At 38.4% G+C, this 23,475-nt stretch overlaps 1 protein-coding gene across 1 annotated transcript in view; it reads right to left on the bottom strand.

Moving 5' to 3' along the window:
• LOC121952410 (oligophrenin-1-like) overlaps positions 1-19,990 on the bottom strand; it is a 31,554-nt gene extending 11,564 nt beyond the window's left edge. Inside the window, exons 1-14 of the mRNA XM_042499072.1 lie at positions 19,296-19,990; positions 17,684-17,779; positions 17,157-17,218; positions 15,735-15,806; positions 12,977-13,078; positions 12,762-12,872; positions 11,711-11,815; positions 11,484-11,613; positions 11,295-11,395; positions 11,090-11,181; positions 7,819-7,897; positions 2,286-2,319; positions 2,000-2,062; positions 1,316-1,390 (exon numbers count right to left, since the gene is read on the bottom strand). Coding sequence (XP_042355006.1) covers positions 1,316-1,390; positions 2,000-2,062; positions 2,286-2,319; positions 7,819-7,897; positions 11,090-11,181; positions 11,295-11,395; positions 11,484-11,613; positions 11,711-11,815; positions 12,762-12,872; positions 12,977-13,078; positions 15,735-15,806; positions 17,157-17,218; positions 17,684-17,779; positions 19,296-19,449 — 1,276 coding nt within the window. The 5' untranslated portion in view covers positions 19,450-19,990. The remainder of the gene's footprint in view (positions 1-1,315; positions 1,391-1,999; positions 2,063-2,285; positions 2,320-7,818; positions 7,898-11,089; positions 11,182-11,294; positions 11,396-11,483; positions 11,614-11,710; positions 11,816-12,761; positions 12,873-12,976; positions 13,079-15,734; positions 15,807-17,156; positions 17,219-17,683; positions 17,780-19,295) is intronic.
• Between the last annotated feature and the right edge of the window lie 3,485 nt (positions 19,991-23,475).

Below are 23,475 nucleotides of genomic sequence, written 5' to 3'. Positions count from 1 at the left end.
TTTAATAATATATTTCCTACATTTTTTCATTTTTGCAATTATTGTACATCTGGTAAGAATTATCAACATTGTATATTATTAAAATATAATAAGATTAATGTGAGGCGTTAGTTGCTTCAGTTTCAGGGTCCTGATATAGTGCTTTAGTGTTGTCAATGTTGATAATTCTTACTTTCACCACTACTATTGATACTACAGGGATAAACTGACATTGAGGTCATGCAATTCTATTTGTTTTCTGAAAAGATAAATATTAAGATTAAGACTATAGCATGACAGTGACAACTTTTCTTTTCTAGGTTAGTTGCAGAGAACAGCAGAATAACTTAACAATAACAGACAGCTAGAAAGCGCAGCTGATATCGGTATATTGATACTGCAGAAAATTAGTATTGAAACAGTTTTTAAATATATACAATCGATATGCATCCAGAAATCATTATGTTTGACAACACGGGTGTACATGCTGGCTCACCATCACACTGTCATGGCTCACTGGAAAACTTGAAAGAACAGAGCCATCATTAACATTGTTAATGTGCTTTTCCTAATCTGTAAAGTCCAAATATCTGCGGCAAAAAAAAGTGTTTATTAAATATAAATCAAACCCGCAATGGTTATTTTGGCCACTTGGGGGCAGTAGAAACAAGTTGTAAAAACACTGACATATTATCACTGTTTAAGGTTACTTGTTAGAAAACAGTTGCTTATTTATACACCAAGCAGATACAGACAAACATTAGCATTCATTTGGAGTTTTGTTTGTATCCACTTAATGAATGTTAGTCAAATATTTTCTCTCTATTAGCTCTATTTTTGGTGTCTACCAGCTCCTGAGGGAAATATCTAGCTTCTAACTTTGTTCGTCTGCAGTCGGGTGCTGTGTACAGTGCCTTTTATGAGCTTTTTCACTCAGAACAGCCATTGCAGCTGAAAACGATGGTATGAAAGCGGTGAGAGTCATAATAAATTGAAGTTGAAAGACAGAAAATCAAAGAAATGAGTTGAAAGACTCTATTAAGCTAAGCTGAGCTGCAGCAGAGTCTGATGGCAATTCTTTGCGGGTTCACCACTACAGGCGACGTCTTTGATGCATAGCCATTTGATCCATTGCATAAAAATATAGTTTTTATCCTCTTTAAGGCAGAGCTCTTCAGAGCAGCAGCACTGCAAGTCAGAAACCTTCGGATATTTTCTTGCCGTTCACTTTTGTCATCAAGTGTCCGAACCTGCTTTATTTTTACTAAGAAGGAACAACTGAAGAAACACAGTGAACGGACAGATATAAAACGTGTCCACAGACTTATTTCCTTACCAAAGAAGGCATTTAAAAGCTTCTGCACTTGGATGTTGCTGCCAACTGTTCTGTACACTCCTTCTTGTGTGACTCCTGTAAAGAGGAGAGGGGGAAGTTAAAGAAAAAGAAGAAAAAGAAAAAAAGAAGTATAATCTGGACGAATACAGAGCAGTGGTAATGTACCACATGTTTCTCATCAGAGGCTGCAGGAGTCAGAATTAAGATACAGATGTTCCCTCCTGATTGTGAATGCTTCATTTAACCATTTAGCTTGAGTCTGAACAACGTGCTTGGATCATGAGTCAGATTACATGCTTATGGCTGCAGCACTTCATCCTTGTAAGATGAATCACCCGACTGGAGAAACATATTGTGACTGCAGAATGAAAAAGTTACATCTTCCTTCAAGGTAGGTCTGAGTTATTGGGCTTTTAAATCATAGCATGCATAGAGGGAAGAGCTTTTGTTAAAAAAAATAATAGTAAAAAGAAAAAGATTAGACAAACAGACATTCATAATGCCAGATAAAAATGTGATGATTAAAATTCTGTACAATCTGAAATAGACAAATATTTCAGACTACCCGTAATGTAATAATTTTTTTAAATGTAACCTGTGACTCAACTACGCCCCCTTCAGGGCATGTAGGCAAACTAACAGAACTAAAGATAGCTGAGATAAATCTCAAATAGGAGTCTTTACCTTTTGTTTCAACATAGTTGATGCATTTTCGTACAAACTTGAATCCAATTTCATTCAGCTCCACTGTAGAAGTAAAAAAAAAAAAAGACAAAGAATAAACAGAATTATCAGCAAACAATCATTTTGAAACAAATCTTATAATTTTGGAAAAGGGGATATTGATAGATTTTGTGACATCAGATATAAAGTGAGACATCAAAATGAAAACGCTCTGCAACTCATTACACAACGTAAAACTTTTTTACTCACAACAAAAGAATTTGCCCCAAAAAGATGACTGACTTACTTTCAGCTTGCTTGTGAATTGGGGAATGGTAGATCTGAAATGAAAAAAATGCAAAAGGAAACTGAAGACTGAAACATATGGGAAAATCTATGACTAGCCTTCAGCATGACTAACGATTTCTTAAAACTGAGAGAAAAACTTGATGATGCACAGTGACTGAAGCAACTTCACCTACTTCCAAGGTGCATTGAGAAAGGAGATAAATCAAAGACGGAGAAACTCCAACAACATTTGCAGTATTTCAAAAAAATACTTTATTTCAAGACCAGCAACTATAACTACTTTTTTATGGTTTCCTTGAAATCAACCCCAAGGGTTTGCTGTTTCTACTTTGCAAGGTATGTAGTTTAAACGTTTAAGTTTTAACTCTATACATTGTAGATTCTAACATATTCAAAACAGTGAAATAACATATGCAGTACTCTGTCATCTATATTTGTACAGTTAGCCTTCTGTTAGCCTACTTCTGTTTTTGGTAATCTTTATGATTATTTTGTCAATTTAAACAATTAATATTCTATTATTACTATTTGAGTGGTCAACATAACTTTGAGCCACTGAGCTGTTATCTGTTTGTGTTTCAGTCAATGAATCTTCTGCTGTGCAGAGCACTGATGGTCAGAATAGCCAGTATGCTGGCTTGCAGTAGGACACCCTGATATTTTTTGGTATACTGTGTTTGACATACTATGTATTGGGACATACTCAATATGTTTCTGGCACACTCAATAGTGTGGTAGTACTGGAATGGACAGCAAATTTCCTGGATACAGTAATAGTTTCTCAGATAGTTTTTTGGGATTATAAGCACAATGTTTGAGTTTACCTCATGTATGTATACAAACTACATCATGGAAACAGAGACAAATAAGGATGAGTGGACAGAATGTGTGTCGTGTTAAGTGGTGGAAAACAGAAAAGACTTCTGAACCATAAAAATCCAAACAGGTGAAAAGAGTTCAATATACTTGAGAGCAATTTGGCAAAGTTAAAACCAGTCCATTAGTACAGGCACCACTAACTCACAGCCAGGACACCCAACTCAAAGCTGTTTTTATTTCAAAGCATTGTCTTATTCTTTCCCCAAAATAGCTGATTGATTTTTTTTTTACAGTGACACCCTCCTCACTGATGGCTGTCAGAGGTCAGGGCCAGCGACAGAGCAGCTGGAGACAGACAGACAGACACAGTTTTGTTCGAGGACTCTTCAACGGGGACAAGTGCTTGTGGTCACAGGCGGCTGATGTGTGAAATACCACAATCACACCCTGGTATCGATTTAGAACCGAGTACAACAACTACCACTTCATTCTCTTCTTTTGAAACTACTCAAAATTTCTTCGACCTGATGTGTTATGTTTTGGAATTTTCATTAATTCACTTTAATTTTCAACAAATAAGATCACACAGTAGCTATGTTTTAAATAGACAAATCTGGGGCCGTATTCACAAAGTTTCCTTGTACAAAGAGTTGCTCCTCGTGATGAAATTCAAAAGAAAATTCATTTATACGTATTTATTTATTTGTATTTGAATTATGACACTTTCTAACAATTTCCTCTCATAGTTAAGAGTAGGTCCTGGTAAAGTGAAAGTTATTAACAAACAACTTAGCCCTTGAGAGAGCTCTTAGGGTGAGGGAGAATCACTCTCCAAAGCTTCCCACTCATTCATTCATTCATTTATTTGTAGTAGATTTTCTATTTCTGGAGCTGGACCGTTAATTAGGAGCATTATTGATGTATATATATGCCATCTGGTTATTTATATCACCATGCTCTTGGAGAGCAGAGCATACTCTGGGTGCAGATGGAGCAGTAGAACATCAGGCACATTGAAAGTGAAACTTTACTGTTCATTCTGCTGGGTCAAAAAGTTTGCAATTACTTGCAGCAGATGCTCCTTTCATTCATCGATTTTCTCTTATCAGATTGGAACAGATCGAGAGATCAATTATTCACCCCACAATCCACTCATAGAGAACTCCACCTGCACTGCATTCACAGACCTGCAAAAACCTCTAAATTTTACCCCGGTTATCAGCAACTACTGCACATATACAAACTAAATCTGAGAGAAACACTGAATGATTAGACCTGCAGGGATAATTTAGGGGGTCAGTCTGATTAAAGATGCGCACACATCTCTCACCAACACAACTAACATAATAACACCAGAAATGAAAATGATCACACAAAGACTTTTGGCAAATGTAAAAATACAACACTGCAATTGTGATGACTTGTGTTTGCCTCAACCTTTCATCAGCAGAGTAAACACACAATTACATGCTTTAACAGTGACGCAAATCATTTAATTTCCACACCATGGAAGCTTAACTCATGGCTCATGGAAGACAACCAATCACATCTTTTAAAAGAATGCCTTATGTTTAGCATGTGGTCAACAAAATGTCCTCACTAACGCAAACATTTCTGTCCCTTCTTTATTCACAGTTGCTCTGAGAATTTTCCCTCATCGCTCCTTAGCTAGGACTCCTTGCTCATAGTTTTTAGGGTTAAGTTAGGAGCTCTCTCACAATACCCTCAGAATGTTTGTGAAAACAGCCCTTTGCAAAGATTATGAAGCTACCATCAGAGGAAGGAAATAATGACAGGAAAAAAAATCTACAATATCTGAATAATTGTTTTAATTTCTGTGGTTAAAAAAGAAAAATTGCCAAAACTGTTCTCTTGCTTCAGCAAGTTTGGAGAGGAACATGCGAACGGTGTTCTCTCTGTGAAACACTTTAATGCCAAATTCTTTTAACATATTAGAGGTTCCAGTGGAAAGTGCACAAAAGGGGGCCTTGAGGTGATCTGTTAGTGTAAGATTACATGTGTCATATTGGCACACAGGTTCATGAATGTCAACCACTTCTTGGTTTGGAAATGTGACAAAGTTTCCAAAAGAGACACTTACGGACTAATGGGCGACTGCCTGTAGAGACCAGCAACCGCCTGCATTTGCTTCCAGAGCTCCTTTACGTGTGGGCACAGAACCTCTGAAATAAGGCTAGTGTGTGTCTACCCATTACTAAATCTGCTGATAATCATGGATTAATTGGTTAGCTGCTTGGTCAATAAAATGTGAGAATATAGTAAAAATCCTGGGTGACATTGCCAAATTACTTCCTTCCACAACCAACAGTCTAAAAGCCAAAAATGTTCAGTTAATACATGCTGAATAACTGCAGAAAATTCTCACATGAGAGGAGCTGGAACCAGTGAATATTTGGCATTTTTGTTAGAATAGTGACTTTTAATTTCAACTATTATAAGCTGCTACTTTCTAGAGTATCAGATTCACACTGTATATTAAATGTGCAAGAGAGACATGCCTTCACAGCAAAGTTGTGGGCTCAAGAGACTAGCAAAAAGACAGGACAGTATGAGGTTTCAAAAGTTGTGTGTACAGAAACAGGTTGAAACACATAAGAGTATGCATCAGTATGCTGCACAATGAGGCCCATAAAGGTGTCCATATGATCGCACTTTATATTGCAGCTATTCAGACTGGGCTAAAAGGCATTCAGAGTGTGGCAGATGATATTACTCTTAGAGAACACCACAGAGCTGATCCTTGTCCGGACTGAGAGCTCAGACTCCGCAGACTTGGCAGCCGTGCAGTGCAGTGGATCTTTGCTTGACAATATTTGGGCAGAGCGTGTGGAAAAGCTCTTGTGAAACTTGCATGATATACAGAAGTTGTTGGGGAAGTTGCACAGGAAGAGGGCACTGAGAAGTGTGCCTTCAGTTATTTTCACATCCTCTGGTGGTGAAGTTCTATTTGTTTTGTCTACACAGCAGCCACCATTAAACCAAAACTGTCCTAATGTGAAAGATGTCTAATAAGAACTGCGACAAAAAGAGGAATTAAAAATGTATAAAATTTTTGCTACTACGGAAATCTGGTATTTCATTTTCTTAAAACTGCTAATTACAGACAAAGACCAGGAGAGCAGCAAGGTTTGCCAGGTCAAACATTTGGCAGTTTTTGCGGGGAGGTTTCCATTCACACCTTAAAAAATCAATAACAGTGTGAACTCAGCTGTGCTGTAAGAGGATATTATACCTAAGTCACCATTTAGCCAAACACTGATGTGTCTAACAAGCTTGATACTGTCTCACACATCCATAATAGAAAAGCCATAATGACATAAACCATGGCTTCAGAAATGCCACCTGCAAGCTGTTATGTGCCTTACATGCAGGGGAATCGGTGGGGGGGGTAAACCAGACTGTAAAGTTTGGTTTTGTTTGCACTTTTTCATCTTTAATTACTACAATAATTAAATTCGACTGAATACATTTGTTGAAATACTGAACTTTGTATGTAAAAATAGTGGAAGCTCTCTGAGGCCCCTCGTATCTCTTAACCCATTAACAAATGGATCATCATCTCTTTTTGTGCTACGTTTGGTCGCCTTTCACAAGTATGTAAACCTTTGAACTCTGAGCAAATTGGTCTGATTTCTTTTGAAAACATGGGGGGAAAAAAGCAATTAGCAACTTGGCAAGAAATGTTCTGCAAATTGCAAAAAAATATGTTGATTTATAAAATAAATTTTTTTAAAAAGCCCTGTACAAAAATGTCCAGAAAATTCTATTTATAATTACAATAATCACGCACTTTATGTTATTGAATTATTATATAATTTTTAGGCATTTTTTCAGGTAATTTCCTTGTCTTTTTTTTTTAAACTTACCAATTTTTCCCTTTTTTGTATGCTCATTTTCAAGCAATTTTCTTGTGCTTTTTATTTGCTAATGTTTGTATTATTTCTTCTTAAATTGCTTATTGCCTTCCACACATTTCTAAGAGAAATTGAGCCAATTTGCTGCAGTTTTAAAAGGTTCAAAAAAGAGGCACCAAATGGTTTAGTCCACTCCCGCACTAGGGAAAGAAGGCAAACTGACAGTTTTGAAAAAATTCAAAAAGTGCATTACAGAAGCAAGAATCAAGGAACCAAGGAACGAAGGACAGGGGGGCCACCAAGGCTACTTATGCATAGGGTCAAGAATTTGGTGTTATGCCCCTGCTTACATGATGGATTTGACTATAAAACATAATTGTTTCCTTAAAACCAACAGATATCAGAAAAAGACACTAATTAACAAATTATTCATTATTTGTTCCAGTCTCTCTCCCAGCACATCAACAGACTGATATTACAAATGTAAAACACATTTAAATGGGTGCAATCCAATTAAGAAGCTGCAAGCGACATTTATCTTGATAATTGTAGCTTACCCCTTCCAAAACAAGGTTGTGATTACAGATTTAACTACCTGCCAACATTTAAGGAGTTCAGATTTAAACCAGGGCTGGATAGACTCTGTTATACAGATTGGAAAATGGAAAAACCGTTGGGAGATTTGTGTGTCAGCACAATAGCCAGTAGCCATGTCTCCCCTTCATAGCAGACTCCGTATTGCATTGTAGATATATTTGGCAGAAAAGCAGCTTTCACAAAAAATCACATCTCGGAGAAGAATAATCCAAACTGAGATGAGATGAGAAATGAACTCACAGGCTCTTTTCCATCCATGGCCTCCATCCACAACTTCCTGTCTCCCTCCGAAAGAGCTTGGAAAGTGACGGGTGTGTTTCTATGGAAACAGTAACAAATGCCATTAAAGAGGCTGGGGTTACAATTAAGTTATTCAGTCGCACAATGTGCTGCTACAGTATCCAACAATAGTGAACAATAAGTATTTTTTAAGATCTTACACACATTTTTCAAGCAAAGCACGGTGAACAAAATAAGTTGAAGTAACTGATTCAATCTGACATGGTAATGATGGAGGTAGCAAACGGAGACAAAGAGATGATGAAAATCGGTTGTCGCAATCTGTCTTCAGCAGAGGCAACAAAATCTAGTGCCAAATTTTACAGCTTGTAGGCTACTGAATTAATTGTTAACTAAAGCAACTGTTTAAAGCTTTTTCTGCCAACTGCACTCATCAACTAACTATTAAAAACCTTCAAACTCTCATAAAATAACTTTTCTAAGAGTTTAATAGATAAACCTGATATCTGCAGAAGCCATGTTTGGCACTGACGATTCCAATTTGTTTCTGTTATGCTAGTGATTTCATTCGTTTCCTGATTTGTTTCAAAGTTCTTCTATGTCAGTACGGCTGAATGGGATGGAAATTATTTTTTTAGGGTGCAGGAGACATGTCGCCCCTGTTGCGGCAAATTCTCAATCCCAATTGTCAAATACTGACAATACTGACCACTGGTCAGTGATCCTACATGTCGAACCGTGACACTATGGGTACCCCTCTTGCATCAGTTTTAGAGGCTCAGGTACAAAATGTCAATTTACTTGAGAGTTATTTCATGCATTGTGTCTATTCCAAGTAAACTACAGACTTCACATAAAATGTACAGTTTCCACTTGCTTTTATGTACAGTCTCTTTTCAAAATAAAAGTAGGTAAAAAGCTTTGTCTACAGGTTTACTTCCTTATGTTTGGGTGACAAAAACGTGGTAAAATTTAGAAAAAAAAATATGGTTTGGATTAAAATAAGCATGTTTGATGCAGTCACCTTAAAAACATCACATACAACACATGAAACACACTAACCCTGTATGCTGCACATACTAGCACACCTATATTGTCATTATAACAACTCTATTGGCTTTCACTGGTAACATGAACAGCAGGCTCCCAGACGAAAGTCCTGAGTTTGTTTGACCCTTCCTGCCCTTCCTATGCAGACTTCCTTGCTCTTCATACAATGGCAGTTGCTCAGACCATCAAAAAAATGCTGCCGCCTGATGCATCTCATACCGCCTCCAAAGCAGGCCTTTGTGCATCGGTATCAAACACCAAAGGCCACTGACCAAGCAGCACCATTTAACAATTTGAGAGTGAGAAAAGGTTGCTCTCATGTACTACAACTTATGCATTTGAGTTTGTACTGTAGCAGCAGACTTCTATTTCGACAAACTTCAAGATCATGACCTAAAGAGCATGTTTAGATCTGGTATTAAGTTGGTGATGTGTTGTTTTTAGTGTTTTGGTGATGCAAACACAAGTGGACATATAAGACATATTGCTGTTTCCACCTGTGTCTATCATGCATCTCCAGCTGACCACTTGTGTTCAGACTTACGGGGATTACTGCCCTGCGCAGAGTTGCTATCTGTTCTATTGCAGGCTCACTAGTCATGTTAGCAGCTGTGTCAGTACAGCTGGAGATATCCCTGTCAGCAGTAATCAACACGTCGCCTTCCATAGATTAAAATGATGGACGGCCAAACTTTCCTTTGTCCAACTCAAGACAGGATAGGTAAGTTACAAAGCATTAGTGCACTGTCACCAAAACAACCACCACAAGATAGAAAAGATGACAACACACAGACGCAGGGGCTTAATGCTTCTCTTACCATTTTTTATATTTACTACTTTAAATATTATGTTGAATATTGCTTGTATTTGTGTACCTAGGATTTTAGAATGTAATGCTCATGAATTTAAGTAAAGTTTTTATTTTCTTATGTCTAGCATGCACCACTTGGTTTGGCACAGCTTCTATTTCGTTATGCTTGCATAACAATAAACACATCCGCACTGACGTAGTCTTTGTCATGAACGCATCCGGATGAATGTTTCCATTACAAAAGATATGTGGTCTAGTGCATCCCAGATCACTTTCGCGAGTGGTTTGAGTGACTGGATCACAATGCATCTTGCTAGTCCTTTACACTTGTATTTAGCATTTTCTATTTGAAACCAGATCACCCAAAATGCATGTTAATACCAGGTGTAAACAGGACCATAGTTGCAGAGGGTGGCATTGTGCAGCTTCAAAAGCAAGGTTTGCAATATGCCATAAGACAAAAAAAAAAGATTAAGCAAATCTGACTGAATGGAGCTTGAAGTACCATGACATTTCCACCATAAACTGATGCAGAAACGGAACAAACTGGTGCATAAAAGGTTGCTAGAATGCAGGAAATTACTTGTTTGACTTTCAAAATTTTTGGGGGAGGGGCATCAGTGGCTGAGTGGATAAAGCTGGCACCCAATGAATGAAGGCAGTGTCCTTGGTGCAGCAGCCTCGGGTTCGACTCCTGCTCGAGGCCCTTTGCTGCATGTCTTCCCCTCTCTCTCTCCCCCTTTCACACTATTGATCTGTCCTGTCTGATAAAGGCTAAAATGCCAAAAAATAATCTTAACTTTTTTTTTTTTTAAATGTGGGGGGGGGGGGCTCTCACTTAGTGTGTGTCCCCAACATGTTTTAACATAACATACGCTTTTGATTTCAGGGGCATTCAAGCTCGCCTTCAAACATTTTGGGCCGACAGCATTATCTTCTCTACAAGACAGTACTGCCACCTTCAGTTTATCAAAGCTCCTCTTTGTGTTTTTGTCAGTTCACACACTTGCACAAATTAGTTGCTCAACATTCAGAGACACTTTCAGACACTTTATGAATAATTCAAACAGCTTTTTAACCTTTAAAAACACCCTGTCGACACTCATAGTATTTCCACAGATTTCACAAAACCCTAATAGGACAGAGCAGCCTATGGCTCATGTGTCTATTAAAATGCTTTTTGTTCTGAATGGCCTGCTTATATAAACATGAGCTTATTATGTTCCTTCTCCTGAAATCACAGGGTTTGCCATCTGTTTCCAGCTTGTTCCCGTTGCTTAGGGATTGTTTGGGCTACAGTCCATTTAGCCCTCACACCCTGTCCTTGTAAGCCACCTGTTCACCTCGCCGCCTGAACCTGTTTATCCTACAAGGCTTTGGTGTTGCCTCATCAAATCTGTTTGCGCTAACCTCTCGTTAGTTTCCACGTCAAAGCAGAAGCGCTTGTCTATGGACTCTGTCTTCCGGCGGATGCAGGATTTCAGTGTCAGCTGTGTAATGCCCTGCAGAGAGAGAGACAGGCGGACAGAGAGAGAGAGAGAAAGACAAAGTTAGTATAAACTCTGGCATGTTTATATTTGTAGTCATAATTGTATATTTCTTTCCAGTGAAGCACCTGTTTAGTTGCAGGCTTCTGTTCACAAGGCACCATGACCAGCAGTCTTCCCTCCTTGTGATACTTGCAATAATATTTGACCCATGAGACACCTAAAGCCCCTGTTGGGACAAGAATATACAAGTCAGGCCTTGTCAGAATGAATTCCAGGAAGTATCAAGCATCTGTCTAAACATCTATTGCACATACACTTCTCCTGACAGTACAGATAGCCCTCCATGGGCAGGAAACTGTGCATTTTACAGATCTGGGATGGGTGTTTCATTCTTTTCATCAGCTCCTCCATCTCCTCCCGAGTGCTCTCGTAGTGGTTTCTTGTCTGCAGCGAAAACCAGACTTTGAAATCTCATGCACATCCAATTAAAGGATATTATTTCTCACTTATGGCATCATTTGTTGCTGGTAACTCCACTTACGTTCTGCAGGCTGAGCTGCAGTTCCTGCTTGTAAGGCATGAAGTCCTGAGTCATCTCCACTGTCAGGTTGTTGAGCGTTAAAATGCTGTGAAGAAAAGCCAGCACCTGTCCAACCAAAGCATGATTACATTCTTAAGACTGCTGTCAGGAAGAGCCTAAACAGGGACTACTGCCATAAAGTTGTCATCATCTATCATCAATTTGTTCTTCTTAAAGGAGCAGTGTGTAGAATTCGGTGGCATCTAGTGGTGAGGATTGCAGATTGCAACCAGATGAAACTTCTTCCATATGCCAAATGAGAACTCTCAGAATTCCTTCAGTGTTCATTGATCAGGAGGTTTTTACCCAGAGCCTAAATACCCACAGAGGTCTCTTCCTCCAAAACTTCCAAAACAAACCGACCCAGTGATAAAAACTGATAGAAACAATGAATTCAGTAGTTTCAGGTAACAAATCAGTGTTTTCCAACATTGTTCAGCTTGTCACTAATTGGTTGCAAACCCAGTACACGCTAGTGTGCGCGCTCACCTTTCTTCACTGATAACTTAAAATTCAGATGTTAAGGATGCAAATTTATCCACAAAGGTCTTCTCTTCTCAAAAACAAACTGACCAGATTATGATTTAGAACAGTACAAACACCCTAAAAATCTGTGTTTTTTTGGCTCATTCCTGAGTTAGCTGCCTGCTAACTGCAGTGGCGTGTGAAAATGCGAACGGCTCTATCTAGAGCCAGTGTTAACTTTGGGGATGTCAACGATTAACTGCTGGTTTTGACAAGTTACACATGTGAGTCTATGGGTTATTTGTGCTCCTCTTCAGCTTAGTGCTTATGCAACACTCTGGTCGGAACTGAAGGGGTGGCATAATGTTTCCATAGCTACATGTTTCACCGCTGGGACTGCATTACCAGCTGATCGCTGAATGAGCAAGTTTTCACATGTTAACATGGCTAAATCCTACACACTAGACATTAAAGTGTATTGTGTAATTTTTCCATGTCTATTTCCATGTATGTTGCAGCAAAAAGCAAGACATAAGTCAGAACTCACCGGCTCCACCACATCAAACTTCTTCCTGTCCTGCACCTGGTGGATCTGGTACACATACTCCACTGACGATTCGTAGAAGTTCACTCGCTCTCTGTCAAGAAGTTCATCAGCCTGTAGTAAATTTAAAAACACAAAAAAAGAACAAATACTGAGCTCTACGTCGCTCTCAGTTTTATATTTCACTGCACAGCTGATAAATACTTGATGTACTTCACCTCTTGAAGTTGACTCTCTTTCTTCTTGGCAGAGAGATTCAGGTGTTTGTCGACTTGGGAATGATATTTTTCACTCTCCTTCTCAAACTTCTTTTTCTTTTCCTGCAAGACAGATGAAAGAAAGACAGAAGAAAATATTTTTTTGTATGCATTACAGCTTGATTGACAGAAAAATTGTGTTAAGAAATGTTAAGGTATGCTGTCCTCCCAATCAAATCATAACCTGTTCTCAGTACCTACAAGGATTACTACTCTGAGTACAGTCCTGATAGTGGATTTTACAGGCTCCTAGCAATATTTCAGGACTTTTGATAATGCCAGCTAATATTTTTTTATATTCAAGAATATGTTTGATAAGGGTTCCTTAAATGTCTTTTTAATTATCGTAAGGAAGATATACACCAAGCAAGACATTTTACAGTTACAAATAATTCTGTGAGTTCTGTGTTTCATGGACTATGTGATGGAGACACTGGCTTTAAATAACATATTTATGGCATACCTGTACTGCGATTTAGTATTTATCAACTGATACATACACCAACATATCTGCAATAAGCTAATGTAACTCCCAACCAGGTGGTAGCTCTGTAATTGCCAGGATATATTTGGGGAAATTATACAGGAGCTCAACTAATTAAAAAAAATATGCATAAATTATGCCCTATTTGAGCTAGCTGTATAAACTGGACACTACACGCTGCATTTCAAGGTGTGTGGAAAGTAGTTAGTATTCAGGAGGAATCTCAACAGTTAGCTGAAAAAAAAAACAATGGATAAACAATGGATAAATAACTGAAGTAGTGAATAAACATTCAAATAATTGAGCTACAGTTGGTAACTGTAGATATAAATATAATGTAAATATAACTTTGTCATATTTGAGGAAACTGACACTATATAATAGTAATAACAGAAGCACATGAGACAGATTATCTGTGAAAAAGAATCATGTTCATCTGCCTCCACGTAGTGCTTCTCATAGCATATTTTAGAGTACACACCACTTTTTTTTAGTTTACTGTTTAGCTGTAAGATGGGAAAGTTTGCTCGGGCCGGTGGGCAGTGCCTCATTTTGGTTCAACTGTTTCCAACAGGGTGGCTGCAAACTTTCTCATTTTACAGCAATACACTAAAATATGCTTACGAAAACATCTGAGGAGATAAATAGGCGATGCAGAAACAGAATCATGATTCATATTTGATCAGTGATGCCTAGTGTGACAGTTTGACCACAGTCCACGGATCATGATTCACAGCTGCGTTTGAGGCTGCTCAGCTCTGATTGGTTGTTTTCATTCATGTTCTATAACATTCTCCTGCCTCCTGTAAATAATAGGACGCAGGGGGAATTTTTTTTTCACAGATTTTCTGCCTTGTATACTACTGTGTGGATATAGTGACAGTTTCAGCAAATATGAAAAAAGTTATTTTCATCAAAGAAAAACCTTTTAGTCAATTTAATGAATAAATTGTTACAACTGTGAGCTAAATGGTCGGAATAGTTAACTAAAAGTAATGGTTCAATGTTAAACACTCAGCCTCTCCAATTCAAAGTGGTGGTATTAAAGCTGCAAACTTGACCAACTGACCTACTGACTTCCACTTTAAAATCAATTCAAATAATCATATCTAAAACATGACAGATGGCAGCAGTAAAGAGGTACTTGAGTTTATCCCATTGGGCAAAAGAAGGGTTTATGACTGTTCTAGTAAAACAAAAAAAGAAAAGAAAAATGAGTCCCTATGACTGTTTTTGTCAACTTTTAAGAGTTTTTCTCATTTGCACTCTTTGTAAAGGACATGATTCCAATTTTTTTCTTAATTATTATTCTGTCAAAAAAAATTATATTATATTATTATAAAAATATTATTATTATTATTATTTTCTAAGATATTCTTTAGGGTGGTTTTGCCTTTAATTGAGAATATCTTAGAAAATAATAATAATAATGGGGGTCGGGGGGGGGGGGGGTAACATGCAGCAAAGGGCCAAGGCCGGAAACGAACCCACAGCAGCTGCAGTGAGGACGCAGCCTCTATATGTGGGGCGCCTGCTCTAACCACTGAGCCACCAGGTGCCCCAATTATTATTATAAACATACACATCTGTATCATCTACAATGTTTTGTCACACTTTTATTGTTCTATTGGAACAAGCGGACACATTGTTTGTTAAGTCATACATTAAGAATCATTTTCCAAATCAGCTAGAACCTGTGTTTTTCATGCATATTTAAAGAAGAGAATTACAGGAAGCAGCTGTTAATAAACACACTGAGAGGAAAGAAACCACTTTGATCACCAGAGTACAACCAGACAGAAACTCAAATGTCATTGTGAATAATCGAGGTGATATCCCACCAAGTTTCCTGATGACTTTAAAAGCAAAATAAAATGTTGTTCAAAGAGTAAAAGGGGTCACCATATTTTTTTTTTTTTAAAAACAACAAAAAATAAAACACATGCTCTCAACTACAAAACTGCTCTCAGTAAAATGTCGGCACAATAAAGACTGTCAAGAAGGAAGAAGAGACTTGTATATATCAGTGTTCTTAAACTGGTTCATGTTTCACACATACCTGAGTAAAAAGATTAGGGGAAGTAGCTCATGAAAACCTGTTTGGTGTGTGGAAGCACTTCAGGAAGGTATGTTGTATAATGATATGACTCTCTTTGCCTAGCAACAGCAGAACTGTGCTTCCAGTGGTGAATCAACACCTGACTCTACAGCTGAGGACTCGGTAAAAACACTCACTTTTGTGACTCCTATTTGCTCCTTCCTGAACTTCTCCAACGGCTTGATGAGCAGATCCGATGCATTCTGAACCTGGACAGGCAAACATGGAGCAGCAGTTACTGCGGTGCAATTCAACACACACATACTGTATTGCCATATGTGGGACACACTCTCTCACATAATATTTTGTAAGTAAAAAAGGGTTATCTGTGGGGCATAAACATGTTGAAAAGAGTCTTAAGTGTGAGCTTGAAACAAATAATAATGCTGCTCTTAAACACCATCATAAGCACAATTTATTAGATGGCCTCCATTTTTAAAATTAGATCTAAACCAGAAAGCCCAGTCAAACAGGAACTGTTAGTCTTATTGGCATGGCTTGATTGGTGAAGTGTGAGAGGATGAAACAAAAGATATGGCTTGGTTAAAAAAAAAGATAAGGTGTGAGAAAGCTTGTGTGTAATAACAATATATAAATTATGTCAATAATTGCATCGCTCTCTTCAAAGCCAGACTCCACATCCCTAAAAACAGGGAGCTGCTAGTCTACTAACTGCTCGTCAATCAGTTAGTTTGTTTGTGTTATTGTGTGACTTAGGCCTAGTTTGAATTACAAACAAACTAACTAACCAATAAAGCCGCTGTAGATCAGCAGCTCTTGTGCTGAGCGAGCTAAAATCACAATTTTTCTCAATAGAGACCAGTGGCTTTGACAAGAGCAAAGGTGACTGAGGATGTTAATGAATTTCCTGTTGGAGCAGGCTGTCTGACAGAAATCAGTATTGCATACACTTAATTTAGGTGGCTTAAATATATTAGTCCCTTTCCCCCATCTTGAGCAAAATATTGCTTGGCTTATGTGTCAGACTCCAGCCTGCTTCTCTAAACTGGGGGCGTGTTGACTGACATCTACTTTATGTGATATACTGGCTATGCATAAGTGCCCCATAAACCCAACTTCAAAAAAATCCAACTGTCACTTTAAATAATCCACCAGAACAACGGCAAATTAAATATTCAGCATTTAAAGGAGAATAAAATGTGTGAAATTACATCACTGCAAGTGACAGAAACTGTATAAAATGGATCAACATGTAGGCAATAAGAAACCCTAGCAAAAAGGGAACAAGAAACCCAAGAGGGGAACTGATAGCACAACTATCACCAGTATTTATTTTAACAGCCTCACCCAAAGCCACTAATTTACACAGTATCTAGTGTGTGCATACCTTTGTAAAGCATATTTCAGCCAACAGAGACAGAGAAAATACCTATTATAATAAAAGAAGTTTTTATTTTGCATCACATCAAACTGAATGTGCCACAGGTTTCCTCCCAAGTGTTCTTAGCTTTTTATCAGGATATGTTAATGCGGTTTCTATTATCGAATGAGGGTTAATATGGGGTGCAGAGTCAGCGTGGAGGAAGTTGATAACCCACCAGCATCATCCTGTCGTGCTCCACTTCCTGCAGGAGTCCGGCAAACTCCTGGAACGACTGAGCTGTGGAGGAAAACACAAACATGACGACCGGAATAAAGCATTGCATATTCTTATCTTAAGTGTCTGACGCAGGAAACAGAGTTGGAAAGATTGCAAACATGCATTAAAATAAACTTTGCAATGATAATATTTCCTTTTTTTTTTAGGTTTTTTTTATACACATTTGTCATTGAGCCAAACCATTTTGTTTCCTGATTTCTTGCATTCAGGTTGTGAGGCATTCCCAAGAGGTAGCCAAAAATGTTCCTCTCCATTGAGGTCCTATAAGGAATGTTTTTATTTTTTAACAGATAATTCTACCGTCAAATGTGTATTTATTAATGCATTTAGTACTGGTAAACAGAAAAACCCTGTCAGAATGAGGTGTGAAGTGTTCTGCAAGTTCTCTAAATGTCAGTTCATCATTGTAATTTCAGCGTTCAGTAAGTATACTCTGTGCTAAGGTGCATGTTTGTATTGTCTTACCAATGTTGATCTCGTCATCTGTCAGGGAGTCGCCAATGAAGTCGAACTGGAACGTGCTGAGAGTCTGGGAAAACTTCTGCACTGCCAAAGAATAGCCTAGAAAAATACAAACAAGTTTGAGTCCTTTTGAAATATCCAAATAATCTCGGTATTTTATGCAACTCAACTCTCATAAAATTTAAGTGCAGACCAGGAATACTGTAACTTTTTCTTTTTTTTCTCTGGTAGGAAAGTTTGAAGTATGGAAGACATCCTTGGCAGAGTTCATCAGCACAACAGTATGCGGCCTATGCAGTATATTATCCCTGCTTTGTCTGGGTTTTATTACCAAAACAAAACAGCCTGTCTGATCGATGCTGTCGGGCTTTTCGCATGAGGAACTTGGCTAACATACCATAATCTAAATCCCTCCTTAAGTCCCTGTTTTTGCAATGGAACAGCAGTCTTTCCATCATTTTGCATGCTTTTTCCATCAAATAATTTGGTGTTATGTTTAATGTGTTTATTTTGGATTCTTGCTTATACAGTGCCTTTTTATAAAGCTTTTATTGTGGACAGAGTGGAGCGTGAAACAGGCCTGTTTTCAACACTTAGAGCTGCAGATCTTTCTAAAATGAAGTGTGCCCTCATCTTTATTGAATATCTCTCTGTGCAGCTGACCCCAACAACGAGCACTCGTGACCTCTGGCTATTATCTGGACTGAATATACAGTGGGACCCTCAACACTCGGCAGCGCTGCCACAGTACCTACAATGACACTTTCTGTTTTCGAGGTGAAAAGCTGGTCACTGGTGAGTTGGACGGACAGAATGGTATCTTGGCGAGTCAAAACAAAACAAAACAAAACAAAAGAGTGTTGGCTCTAACGGATGCCACAGTGACCTAAATATTCAAATCTACTGCATGCTGTCACTGGGTCTGGTCCATATTCTCAGTGGGTCCCACTCTACGACCAGCAGCAGAGAGATGACATCACACAGGGAGGAGAGGTGGAAAAGCAACACAAGAAGACAGCTATTGTGTCATTTGGGGACAAACAAAGGCTGTCATCCTGCACATCCGCACTACATCCTTCGCCTTTGAAAGCAGGCTGTTTGGTCTGCTCCCATGGGAGCACATACCCCCACCATCCACATAGATCCTGCAGGCCAGGGATACTCAATGTGCTTTGCTTAGGGGCCATCTTTGCAAGATGACAAGAGGCCAGGGGCCAGTTGCAGCAGCCACATACATGCTTCTAGGATTCTAGGTAATTTCCAGAACTTTAGGACATTTCTAACATTTTAGGACACCTCTAAGATTTTAAGACACTTCAAGGATTCTTTCTGGGTTGCTGGGTAGGCTCCATTGGCACTTCGGCACCTACTGTTTACATAAAGTACAACAACAATTCCAAGTGTGAATCACTTTATTTTTATTGTGAATTATAAAATGTTTGGGGGCACCTGGCACCTGATAGGGGGCCAGATTTGCCCGTAATTTAAGTATCACTGCTGTAGGCCCTTAAAAAGGCCACACTGATGCTGACCCACCGTCAAGCCTCACCACATCACTATGACCACATGCAACGTGCACAAAAACTGATTTGAGAACAGATTTGAGCATGCTTACCTCTGATCCCAGCGATCACACTGTTGCCATCTTTTATCAACTCTTTGAGAAATTTGCTAGTCCTCTCTAGCTCCAGCTCATAACACTTGAGAGTCTCCCTGAACTCCGGACTGTCCAGATAGCAGTCACTGAACTCTAAAGGAGGATGCCCCATCTTCTGGATAGCAGGGTTTTAGACAATGGAAACAGTTGTGTAGTTGTGGTGAGCCTCGCAGCCTACGCTCGTCTACCGCACGCTGCTCATTGCTGCTGAGTTGAAGCGCGACCACTCTCATCTGTTCAGAGGAGCAGAAACCATGGTGTCCGTGGGAGCCTGCGGCAGCCGCTGGGCAGATATCAAGTGCAGTAAACAGTGAGGAGGCTCCGTTTTAGTCCCACTTCCTTCTTTAGCCCTTCTGACGCGCGGTTTTGACTGTAATTTACTTGTATCCACGTCCTCTTTACCACTTTTTCCTTGTTGCGGTGTCGTGATTAGCAGAGCTGCTAGAATCCATTTGGCAGCGTCCCATTCTGAAATATTGCACACTTTCATGAACCCTCCTTCCGTCCTTTATCTTGTGTTGAAATCAGCTTTTAATGTGTCAAGGTAGCATCACGCTATTAATCCAATACACACGTGTTTCTTAACATATACATGTTTTCCATGCGCATTCTTAAGTCCCATATCTTTGCAAAGAGCGTATTATAACGCTGAATGGGACGTAACCATCTGGCTATGGACTCTCCAAAAACTTCCCCTTTTCCACACCCAGGAGGTTCTTAAAGGGGCTGCCGCACAGTTGCTCTGATTGTGTTAAGGATGCTGCTTTCAAGTGCTGTCGGAAATCTGCAAGTTTATTTTTCTGAAATAATAAATGGGTCAAAATAAACGGGCACTAACAACTAGGAAAGTGGGAATTGGAAATAATAATATCCGAGTTGTTAAATATAAATTATAAATAATACATATAATACAAAAAACATATACAGCCTTTTTTTAAAAAGAAAAAATAGATAAACAAAAGAAGATCCCACTGTGCTTTATATGGCAAATATGATAGGGATGCATTATGCCCCATTTTGTGCACAATCAGCAGCTGCTAAGCAGATACAGTAATTACAGTCTCTACATATTTTCTTAAGGTGCGTTCAGTCTCGAGACGATTGTGAAACAATGGCCCCTGGGCACAAATATGCAAAAGTTCCCACCACCTTTGCTATACACCAGCAAGACATTGACATGCATGCAACACTTTTGACATGCTGTGTCTTTTTTGTGTCTTCTTGAGGTGGTTTTGTCTTTCATTGAAATTGCTTTGTGTTTTGTTTTGTTTTTGTTCTTTCTTTGTAGTCATTTGCACCTTTTTCTGTTGATTTGGATAATATTGGAATTATTTTGTGTTTCTTTGCCATTTTTTTTTTTTTTCGCATCACTTTGTGGTCTTTCTGTGTCTCTTCCTGGTCAACACTTGTTAATTTGAGTGACAATTTGCTGATAATTGTAAGTGGGGGGCCTTGACAATTTCAGCCCCCTGTGCATGAGCCCAGCAGGTCCATTTAGCGATCCATCCATAGTTGCTTATGTCACCTAAAGCAGTGGCTTCCAAAATGAGGCAGCATTAAAAGTAAAAATATTTTTTATTCTGACCCATGAAAAATTATGTCCATTTTTCAGACTTTCTAGTAATCTTTGCTTTTTCTTCTCTGTGAACAACAGGATAGTTTCAATCAAAGTATTTGGTAAGATTGATTTTTTTTTTTACCTTTAAAAAGTTATTGAATATTTACAGACACAACAAAGGAGGAAAATACTTTTTTGGTTGAACTGGTCGCAGCCAATTGTTGCAAGTAAACATTGCTTTGTTTTAAGGGATCACAAACCTGAAAAACAAGGTAAGAGAAGTGGGTTAATGACCAGAAGTAGGATCAATTAATGTTGGGAATTATCACCGCATGGCCAACAAGGACGAGCTCTTGATCAAGGCCCTTAATCCTTAACTGCAGCAGTGACCAACAGACCAGGTTCTAGTTAAAATGGGCAGCTTTTAGTAGTGGATTTCACTGACTTAATGAAATGGTTATATTTTCAAAGAAATTTCATTAAAGCTACTGCAACATTGTGTGTTGAAGGAAAATATATTTGATTTAAAAGCAGCTCAAGAAATAGACACTCCTAATAAATCTGCCTTCTACATGGCACAATAATTTGTCGGGCCATGAACGTATCATGAGAGGTGATTATTCTGCACAGCAAGACAGGTCACACCTGCATGTGACTGGGTGTGTTCCTGCATTAGGATTAAGTGCCATGACATGACTGGTCTTTTTTGCACCAGCAGGTTCACCAGACTTTGCTTGCACAAACACAAAAGTGTCCCTACACAGTTACAGTAATCCTGCAAGATTTTTTAAATTTACACAATAGAAACATCACTGTAAGACTGTCATCTCACAAATAGTATTAAAAGACAGTAAAGTCACGCGGAAATGTCAAGATATGTCTGAAAATGGTTTCGATTACGTATTGATCACTGCCTGATGACAGATGTTTTGAGCATTATGATCACTGCGAACATGTTTGTCTGCTAAGAGGCCTGTGTTTAGGTGTTGCTCTTGAGGAATGCAGTCAGATGACTGAACAAGTTATACTTTCCCAATACTGAGTTCTCTTCTGCAGAGTTAAGAAAATCATTATTTAAATGTTGCAATAACTGTTAGTGACCTCCAGATGTCATCATCCAGACTAAACTGAAGCAGGGGACAGTTTGCCTGCAAACACACACATAATTTGAAACACTATTTCAGAATCCACCAGTCAGTCAGTTACAGCTGCCAAATTTCAGTATTATTAGTTTATATTTAGAAACCAGGTCACTTACAATTTTTTTTACCAGGAACTTAGAAAAGCTTCATCCATAATGTACAAGTCAAAAACACTGCCCCCCCCCTTAATTAAACTTGTCTTCAGGCCATGTCATTTACTAAAACAATATTAGGAGTTTAAGATATGTTGCAGAACAGGTCATGAGAGATTAAAGAACATTTCAGCATCATATAGAAATGTTTGCACGTAATTACATCTCTTGTTAACACCTCTCTGACAGGAAGGCAGTATTAGCAGTAAAAGTCAACAATACCACCCTAACCTGTAGTGTAAAAGATCCAGCGTGTTCGGTTTATGCGGATATACTGGAAGAAACAGAATATAATATACTAAGTATACTTTCTTTAGAGTATAATCACTTGAAAATAAGAATTGTTGTGTTTGCGTTACCTTAGAATGATAATTTATATCTACATATGGAGCGGGACCATGGAGATCAGCATGTTTCTAGAGTAGCGCAGAATCGACAAACCAAACTCTGACTAAAGATATACTGATTTGATACATTTTGTTTTGGAGGATAATCCAGGTCCTGGTAAAAACCTGCTGACTGTTTCGATCAGAATCAAGGTGAGTTCACATTCAGTTATCTTTTTTTTTTGCACACACAGATGCTTTATTCAGTATTTTTACTAGTTTAAATCACCTGATTCATTTCATATGGCAAGGAGGAGACATGCAGATAAAAACCTCCTGAACAACGACCCTCAAGGAGTTCTAACCAGGAGAAGTTTAGCTGGTTGAAATCTGCGATCCTCGCAGCTAGATTAAACTAAATCTCCTTTAATCTTACACATTGGACCTTTAGGTGTGAAAATATTCTGTTACAAGTAAAACTCCTGCATTTAAACTTTACTTAAGCAGAAGTAACAACGGTGTCAGTACATCACTTTAATGTTGCAGCTGCTAAAGGTGGAGCTCATTTGGATTTCTGTACTTACTGCTGGGTAGCTTAACTATACATCAGAATAATTTAGTTGATTTGTATTTTGAAATTAATTATTTAAATCTGCAACGTAACTAGTAACCAAAGTTATCAAATAAATGTAGGGATGTAAAAGTACAATGTTTGTCTCCAAAATGTAGTGGAGTAGAGGTACGTGTGCACCATAGCAAAATTTGACTTGATTTGAAGTACAGCACCTGTTAATTGTCTCCTTTTAGTGACCTTACTCTTATTTGAAATCTAATAGAAACAGCATAGTGTGATAGAGTGTTGAGGTTTTGGGTAGATATAAAAAAAAAATGGAGCTACTTTTCTTGTGGCTGTTTCTATGGTTGAGGCGATCATGGCCATGAACCATTAGTTTTTGTACT

Source organism: Plectropomus leopardus, chromosome 13 (assembly GCF_008729295.1).
Source record: "Plectropomus leopardus isolate mb chromosome 13, YSFRI_Pleo_2.0, whole genome shotgun sequence".
NCBI classification, from domain to species: Eukaryota; Metazoa; Chordata; class Actinopteri; order Perciformes; family Serranidae; genus Plectropomus; species Plectropomus leopardus.
Note: the sequence above shows the minus strand (reverse complement) of the source record. Positions and strands in the feature narration are given on the sequence as shown.